The sequence below is a fragment of the Sinocyclocheilus rhinocerous genome, unplaced genomic scaffold, assembly GCF_001515625.1.
Source record: "Sinocyclocheilus rhinocerous isolate Xijiao unplaced genomic scaffold, SAMN03320098_v1.1 scaffold2335, whole genome shotgun sequence".
Lineage (NCBI taxonomy): Eukaryota > Metazoa > Chordata > Actinopteri > Cypriniformes > Cyprinidae > Sinocyclocheilus > Sinocyclocheilus rhinocerous.
In genome coordinates, this window is record NW_015636844.1 from 261,747 (window position 1) to 271,570 (window position 9,824).

The 9,824-nt window shown below is 36.8% G+C and overlaps 1 protein-coding gene across 3 annotated transcripts in view; it reads left to right on the forward strand.

Annotated features, from left to right (window-relative positions):
* The first annotated feature begins 3,650 nt into the window (after positions 1 to 3,650).
* The window catches only part of LOC107748112 (amyloid beta A4 precursor protein-binding family B member 3-like), a 37,929-nt gene continuing 31,755 nt past the window's right edge, over positions 3,651 to 9,824 (forward strand). For all 3 annotated transcript variants that reach the window (XM_016562770.1, XM_016562772.1, XM_016562771.1), the window contains exon 1: positions 3,651 to 4,152. In XM_016562770.1, coding sequence (XP_016418256.1) covers positions 4,104 to 4,152 — 49 coding nt within the window. In that variant the 5' untranslated portion in view covers positions 3,651 to 4,103. The remainder of the gene's footprint in view (positions 4,153 to 9,824) is intronic.

Consider the following 9,824-nt stretch of genomic DNA (forward strand, 5'->3'; position numbering starts at 1 on the left):
GCTGTTGTATATGATTTTAGTTTTTTGTGAAAACCTGTATCTGAACTGTAAATCATGTAATTTTATGGCTCAATACTGTGTTACCACAGACATTGTCCAACCCCACCATACTGTGTTCATTTTACTTGTGCAGCTCTTAAAATGGGTCATAAATTGCCTTAAATTTATTTGTACAAATTCTGTAGATACCCTGTAAATAATACCTTCCTTCATATTTGTTGATATTTGTGTATTGAAAATATTTTTGATTGACATTTAAAATCCTATCTGATTTTCTATATTTAAAAAAAAGGTATTTTTTTATTTGGGCTAGTTAAATTAATTTTCGGGCTACCAAAATCTGAAGAGTACCTGCCCGAAGAGCTACCAGGGATTTAGAAATTTTGCGAGCCCTGATGTATATATTGATTGATAATTAATTTCTTTCCCTATTGACTTCTTGTGTCTTCCCAAAATGCCTCATTAACATGCTGTTTGTCCTGGTGTCCTCTACAGAAGACAAGTATGCCCTGTTTTATAACAAAAACTCATATTCTGATTTGAAACCCCATAACATTTTTCTGAGAGGTTTATTTACGACAAACTATTTGAAAATTAGTCCGATTTAAATGATAATTACAAAATTACAAAACATAATTATCATATTTCCCTAAGAGTGCGAAATTTGATCATTCTGTTAATATCAGTCATTTTTAAAGACCAAGGAGAGAGAGTGTTTATGGTCAAACCTCCAAACATATTTTATCTCTTAAAAAGCCCTGAATGTGCTCTGTACAGGACATCCAGACTTACTGTGGCATGTATGGTCTCAGAGAAATTCACTAAAATGCAATGTCCTCTGCAGAGGACAAACGTCTATGCCTGGGACCCAGGAGGAAATAAACATGCTAGATTTACGACGTTAATTGTTGCGGAAATGCGTCATCGCAGTGCGTGAAAGAGGTCCATTGCTGACTTTGACAAAAATCTGAAGTCCTACCTGTGGAATCCCAACTCCGACTTCATCCTCCACCCGACGCTGAATGTTATCGAGCTGGTCTTTAAGCAGACACAGGTCTTTCAGCTGCCTGAATGGATCCTGTTCAAGAAAGACAAATACTGAGAAGCCAATAACAAACCAACCCCATCATAGCTGTGGCTGACGGGACTGTCAGCAAATATGAGTCATTGCGGGCGTGCCAGCAGAAATGGCCTTTCAATTCGGCGCCATCTATCAAACGTGTTTCTGTAAAGTTTTATCAAAGTACATTTAAGGATACGATAAAGCACAGGTTTTTAACATAACAGACAGATATTTGACAGATAAATACATGGAACTGACTGATGTCTGTTGAACTTGCACCAATGTGACCACCTAAAACGGTACGAAACATCATATTTTGTTTTCTTTCCGTGATCTCGCTGTCCAAAAATGCTATGCAAAATAGCTAAACAGTAATCGTGAACAGTATCAAAATTACAGAACAGAAAGTGACTTATGAAACAACGTCTAGGTAAGTTCGGTGGCACACCAACCTTGTCAGCCATGTCTGCTTGTGTGGAATCGGAGATCCTGAGCTCGATTGAGCAACCTGAAACACACGTCCACTCCAGATCGCGCTCTAATTTTGATTACATGGGTCTGTCTCATGCTCGACGATTTGTAAATAAAGAAATACAAATTAATATATAATATAATATAATATAATATAATATAATATAATATAATATAATTGTTTTATTATAGTATAATGTACAAAATACATTAAAAAAAGACAATTTGTGTTGTGCAAGACAAATCTCCACAGTAACCAAAATTCTTTTAAAATTAACTTTAACTTTAACTATTAACTTTTAATATAGGCTATAGGAACCCTTGTGAAAAATGAATACAGTTTAGCATACTTTTAAAAAATTAAGTGCGGACACTGAATTATTAGTTGAATAACTTATGAATTAAATTAACTGAATTACAAATTAATTGAAAATTTATTATTTTTTAAAATTTTATATTCATTTTATAACATATTATTTTATTACAAACATTAAAGGTACACTAAAATGGCTACTTTAATCTCATATCTATTAAAACTTGTATGTCATGTATTTAAATATATTTTCATGTGTAACATTTGTAATGATGAAGTTGCAATTCAGTATATTTGAAATATATTAACTTTAAATGGAATATCAAATAGCACAATAGTTACAACTGTATTTAAATACTTTATATGTGCTTTAGTATGTTGGTCAACACATCAAAATACATGACAAAAGACAAGGCTTATTAAAACATCATAATTTAATGTGTACTTTGAAATACTAAAATGGTTAATTTGATCATATTAGATATAAGACGATAACACTTAAAAAAAAACACGTAGGTTACTTACGTGTGTTAAGAAACTTAGCCATATTCTCCCCAAGTACTCTTAAGTGGCCTTTTATTCCGTTAATATACTTTTAAGAATTATAGTAGCCTACACAATAAGTGCACATTCAAAACAATTTCACAAGGTTAACATTTACTTTCACAAGGGAACTGAGACTTATGCTTCATTTTATAGTAGCATATTTCAACAGCGATTTTCATAAACTTACATGAACTATGGTTTAGACATGCAATATACATCAAATATAATTATGTCATTATTTTATCGTTACATCTGTTTATTACACTGACTATAAAGGCGCGAGCCCGTCTCTGCTTGGTGACTCTGCAGAAGCTCGCGACAGAGAAGTCGTTGCCACGGCAACCAGAGGGGTGATGCAAACGGAGGCCGGACGATGACGGACTTCGCTTGATCTCATGACGGGAGGAGTTAAGGTGGACCAACACAACGCAAACCAAAAACCTTTACACATCCACAGCTCTTTACTGACCACAAATATTTCCTAAATAATAGTTCCCGTGCGGCTGTATTAGTCATATGTTTATATTATTTTGTTATGTAATACACGCCTCAGTATTTAGTAACATTAGCTTGCTAATCGCAGTACAACACATCTAAAGGCGTGCTTAAATATTTCCCAGAAACCTTGTTATGAAGTCTAATGAAGCTAGTTACATACATTTTTATTAAATAATTCATGGCATATCATAGCTGTATTAGTCATATGTTTATATTATTTTGTTATGTAATACACGCCTCAGTATTTAATAACATTAGCTTGCTAATCGCAGTACAACACATCTAAAGGCGTGCTTAAATATTTCCCAGAAACCTTGTTATGAAGTCTAATGAAGCTAGTTACATACATTTTTATTAAATAATTCATGGCATATCATAATAACATAAACTCTAATATTCGGATCCATATTTTATTGTAACAATAAAATAAAGGGCTTTTAAATATACTGAAACGCAACCCCAGTTTCAAGAATGAGATTTTTTTTTTTACTCTTCACATTACAGATGGTGATTCTCTGCCTCACTGTGTGGAGCAGATTGGAGACACTAATTCTTCTCAGGAACACACGTCACAGTTTGTGCCCTGTTTGATTAATGAAAAATACTATATATATATAGTTTTATGTATCCATTTAAAATATATACACCTGGATTATTGTATAGGGAACAGATGGCTGTGTTTGCCCCAGCTGTTTGCTTTCATCAGCTATATGTTCAGCCATCCTTAAGGCACCATCATCAGGCAAAGAGAGTGAGCGAGAGAGAGGGATGGAGGGACGAAGGAGGGGGAATAGCTGCAGGCATTATTGAATTACAGAATCCACAGAGAGACACACACACACAGTTACAGAGAGAGAGAGATAGAAGCGATCTCAAAACAGCATCACTCTCTGCTAGACAGAATGACAGTGAACAGAATAGAGAAGAGAAGAGCATGATTGCACAAGCATTAGACAGAAAGACAAAGATGAGGTTGATTAGACAGCAGTGAAATTACCTGAGGGCAAAATAAAAGAGGGAATAGACGGAGTGAGGAAAAGAAGAGTGTGGGCTTTAATCCTCTTGGCATGCGAGTGTATTCCTGGCTGTTTGGCACTGAGTGCGGTGGTCACCCTGTGTGTGAGTGTGTGCTGCAGAGTTTGTTGGTGATGTTGGGACGCTTTGGACTGGAATGTATCTGAGTTAACCGCTGGGGGCTTTCGGGAAGACACCATGCTGGGCAAGGATTACATGCTCGCCATCATCATTGTCAACTATGACGGTATGTACACGGATGCATCTGCACTTTCCTCTGCTCTTTGTTCTTCTTCTTCACTAGTTAGTGCAGGCTGGAGGTGTCGGGAGTGACGGGTAGAGTTTCCTATCCTCTACAGGATGGAAATCAGTCATAGTCTGTTATTCACATGCTCCACTGGTCACTCATGGACTTTACCTACAGGTGCTGTGTCATATTAGACCCACCCGACTGTTTGAAGACCATGTTTTTGAGATGTTTAGTGAGATGGACTTGATTTTGCTGGAATTAATTACAAGGAGATTTGCATTGATTTTCACACTCGAGACCTAGACAGTCTAAAAAAAGTTGCCTGTTGATATTGTTGAAAAATCCATTTTTGTAGACGATCAGGTGCACGCGCGTTCATGGACAATGTCACCTGTGCATTTCTGTTGGGATTATGCATCTGTTGCAGGATTAGATTAAGGAAACACAGCAGCATAATTTGCCCACACAACATTAAGTATCAGATAGACCAGTAAACCACTCCCGTTTGTGAGTTCATGTGGTAGAACGTAAATATTTTTACAGTTTAGGGTGCAACCAATGTGCAATGATTTATACAAAGAACTCCAACCAAGAAAACATTATATTTATTAATAATTTTTGCAGCTGCCTGAGATGTAGTATCAAAGCTGATACATTTAGCGCTGAAACTATTATAATTAAAAGGACCTGCCTTGAGATCTTGCTAAAAGTTGCTCCCCAAAGTATTTAAATGAAACTTCCTAGATGATGGAGCGGTAGTGGGCTGATCGGTGCTTTCAGAAGATCATTTCAATGGGACTTTAGACTGTTGTTTACTAGTAAACCATCCTGTGTTGTGACATGCTAAAAACTCTTAAAAATAAATAAAATAAATTAAATATTATTGCTAATTCTTTCTCAAATTATTATTGATTTATCAATACATATGTAATTATTTATTCAGAGATGACCTGGAATCATTGTAAAATAAATAATAAATAAATAAATAAAATTAATGTTACACCACAGGACCATTTAAAGAGAAATAGTGAAGGCAAAAACGTGTTTGCGTAAAATATTACAGGACCTAAAAAATATGCACTTTGTCATACACGTTCATGTTAATTTTAACCTAAAATGTTGATGTTTATAACAAAGAGGACACCTTGTGAGTCAAGTACCCAGTATCAGTAGAAGGGCAGAAACTGTCCTCACCACGTCCTCTCCACGTCATCACTCTTAAAATAACTTCTGTACGCACTGAGAGGAGGTGTGTGTGAGGATGTGTTCGTCTGTTGTCTGTGTACGAGAGACAGTGAATGATGGAATAGCTTCTCCAAAAGCAAAGGCATGGACACTAAGGCATTTAGACACAATGCTGAATGGTGCTAAGTAAACGCTGATAACAGGAGCTTCTGTAGATGTACAGAATCGATTGCATTTGAATCAAATTTCCTGGTTTAATCAATTTTGTTGTACTTTCAGTTACTGTAATGCTGCCTGCCTCGTGGATGTCTTTATAAGGATGCCTCTAATAAAATGCTGTGTCTTGCCTCTTGATTTATTGAAGGCCCAAGGATTAAGTCCCAGATGGACGTTTAGATCCACCTCGAGTCTTAATCTTCCCAGTCTGACCTCACACGGACATAACAGAATTGGGATTATCTGACCAATTGGGATTATCTGACCACTGACATAACGCCATTGGAATTTTTTTTTTCCAGATGTAGCTACAATTATTCATTCCTTTTCACAGCTTTTTACAATATTCCTGTTTTTTCTCCTAACGGTGCCTCTTGGGCTTTTTCACACTGGTTCTCTGTTATTAAAGAAGTCTTTTATGTAGCAATACAACTGCTTATGCAGTGCTAATGCTAATACAGCTTTAGCACAGTTTATTCACACTGAATATGTTTAGTACCACACAAGCAGGACTAAAGGTGCCATCACATTCAGCGAACTTTAGTGGGTGAAATCTACTGAAGTAATTTCAGTAGGAATTAGCAGTCAGGAATTTTGTTTGAGGGCGAAAGATTTTGCAACAGGTTTAAGTTGGTTACGTAAATTCACCACACTGACCAACAGAAAGCTGCTTGGTTTTAAAGTGACTTTTCATGATCTGTGCTTCATACAATAGACTGTGCTTCTATTTACAATAGACAATAAACCTTTTTTGTAAAGCAAAAATTTGCCAAAATCACGGTAATGCGTACATTGTACATTTACCGTTATTTAATGAATTGTCACTGACAGAATTCAGTCATTTCAATAGGAGTCCACCTGACCTGGAATTTTGTGTGAGGGCAAAAGATTTCTCTATGCAGATTTCGCAACGGGGTCCAGTTGGTCAGACGGATTCCCCATGATGACCAAAAGAAAGCTGTTTGGTTTGAAAGTGACTTCCGTGTGAGCTTTGCTTCATATTAAGCCTGTAGTGGAGATTGTTTATAACCCAGGGATAAGAGTGACCCTAACCAAGGAATAAGAGTTGTCTAAACGCTTTTCTGTACTATCTCTCTCTCTCTGTAATGTGTGTTTGTTTACCTCATACTTCCCCTTTACTGTGAAAGTGGAAGGTGGAACTGGAAGGTGAAAAAATCTATTGATTGCAGTCAGTGCAGAATAGTGCCTTTTATTACAGTTGTTTCAGTGGCTCATGGGAGTCAGAAGTGGCCAGTTCTGATTGGCCACATGAAAGCTCTCTGGTAAAAGGCACAATTCAGGCATTTTGTTATTTAGACTCTGCTTGCAATGGTTTCTGAGGCGACCAAGTGCATCAAAGAAAACGAGGGATTGTCAGTGGAGAATTCCCACACTTCTTTTATGTGCTTGCTGTCACTCTCAAGAGTGATTGGGTGTTGAGTAATGTGTCCTGTTTTACTGTTCAAGTAGATTTCCAGATTTTTACTTTTCAAGTAGATTTCAATAATTAGTGGTGTTTGAGTTGCAAACTTCAGTTTTAATATCGCTTAAACAGGTTTAACGCCAACTCATACAGCTTGTTGAGGAGAGGTGCTATTTCTTTTTCTAAGACTTTGTTAATGTTATAGGGGAAGTGAGAGAATATTTTTGTAAGCAACCAACTAACAACGCCCTTGTGATCATCCAGAACACCCTGATAACTGCAAAACAACATGCTAAAAGCCATTCAGAACACTTTAGCAACTGCATAACATTATGCTTGATACCATTCGGACTGTATAGCAATGGCCTGACAACCACCCAAGCAGAACTCTGCAGGAAATGTACAAACCTACTCAAACATTAAACTCTGAGATGCAGAGTGCCAAATAATGAGCATATATCAGACTTTGTCAACATTGTAAGACTTAACATGATGGTTTCCAACACCAAATTGGACACATTTCACACAAACACAGTCCCTATATAGCAGTTGCTATAGGTTTTGTCAGGAGATCATCAATAATTCACAAACATCCTCTTCTCAACCTTCCACCCCCCTGTTTTTTTTAGCATTTAATCTGTTATCGCTTCATCCTCATGACATAGCATTGGAATTGTTAGTGGGTGCATGGTGGGAACTGCGGCACCACCTACGTGTGTAAAGCTGTGATACCTCAACTACAGGAAGTGAGGTCATTTCTCAGTGTACCTGCATCCCACCCTTAAGAGTTTATAACACACACTTTTTCTTGAAACAGACTTGCAATTGAGATTCATCCTTCATATGATGTATTGTGTAATATCATGTGTGCACATTGTATATTAGACATCTTGTATATTAGCAGCCCTTTTATTCTTGTAATATCCATGAAGATTTATCTTCTGGCCACTGAGCCTGAGAAACAAGTGATAACCAATGAGGCATCTATGTTTGGGCATGCATCCACACATTGCACTGTTATTAAAACTGTCTTCAGCACTAAACACAGTAAGTCTGCAGACATAATTTTAGGTGCACTCTGAATGGGGACCAGAATTAGACTGAGAATAGCCTTTCTTCTTCCTTCAGCCTTTTTCTGTTTGTGTTTTATTTCAGCCAGCTGACAGCATAGCTATCCAGCCCAAAACACTAAACATGTCATGGCAACACAGTGCAATTATTATGGCCTGTCAGAAGCAGAGGCGAGAGGTGGCTTGTGATAAAGAAAGGAGTTCGATATGACATGATTGATGATCTCTGGAGAGGGCCGGAGACATAGAGACACTCACAAAGACACTTACACCCATACTCCTTTGCTAATATGGACATAGGTGGAATTAAAAAAAAGAAAAACATAAAGGGTGTGCTGAGACACTGAGGCAGTTAAGATTATTATTCCTAGATTTATTATTCTTAGATTTTTGGATCTTACGGAAACTGTTGGGAATTGAGCTGTTATGATTTGTGAATTTGGGATTGGTTATTGTCAGCCCAGGATCGGGGTAAAACAACAGAGAGACAGTGAGATGTGTCCTCATGCATCCTGGACAACAGCAATAAGCCACAAGAGACCATGTGTTACAGTGATTTTCACTGTGGGTATGGGGTTCCTATAACAATGTTAATTAAATAGTAACATTTATTATTAATAATAATCAAAATAAACAATACAATATTAATTATATAAATACTTATATTTATAATATATATAAATATTATTTAATAAGTTTTAAGATGTCTCTGAATACAGCTCACACAATCAAAATTGAAGAATATATATATATATTGTTTTTTATTATTATTATTTTTTTTATTTTTTTTACCAGTAGTTTAAAACTTTTCTGGCAGCCATGTCTACTAAAGACACTCTACAGTGCGACCATTTCAGTCGCATTTGCGACTGAAAACTACTGCGTGCGACTATGAAAAATTTTTAGGAGCACCAGTGCGACTGACCCGATCATCATCATACTTGTGATTGCACTCAGGGGAGCTTCAAAGGTTTCTACGTGTTTTTGCAGCGTTGAGTAATGTATCACAGACATATTTCACGAATCCTTTCATAAGCAAAGTGTATACAGGGTGTAAATAAGAGATTAATTGCGCAGTGTAGAGAGCTTCATTGATTATAAATGTGAGATCGCGTTTAAAGTGACAGCTTTTAAAGGGGTCATAGGATGCTACATGCACTTTTACAAGTTGTTTGAACTGAAATGTGTGTTGGCAGTGTGTGTACACAACCACCCTATAATGATAAAAATCCACCCAGTGTTTTTTTTTTAATCTACTCAAATCTTTACCCCTTTCTCAAATTGAGCCGATCTCAGATGCCTGTCTGTGTGACGTCACAAAAACAGGCCCCTCCCACGATAGTTTGACAGACTGGACTGGCGTCTTACCTTAGCTCCGCCCTGAGTGAGCTGATGCGTCTATGTTCGCGTGAATCATTCGTGATCCAGCTTTACCTACAGTGAAGAAGTGAGTATAAGGTTTTTTAATGGATCTTTAAAAATCGCTTTCCTTATAATGTGCTAATTAGCAAGTTTCACGATGAATGCGGATAAAGTAAACAGTCCCTCAGAGAGCAGCTTGAAAGAGAGGGGCGGGGACAGCAGAGCTCATTAACATTTAAAGAAAAATGCTACAGAACGGCTTGCTCTGAAAATAGCTAATTTTAACAGGGTAAAAAAATTGTTTTTTACTCTACCATTGAGAAATTTTAACCAAACTATGTTACAGACTTTTCATTAAGACCCTAAAGAATCATATCAACTTGTGGAAAATGGGCATCCTATGACCCCTTTAA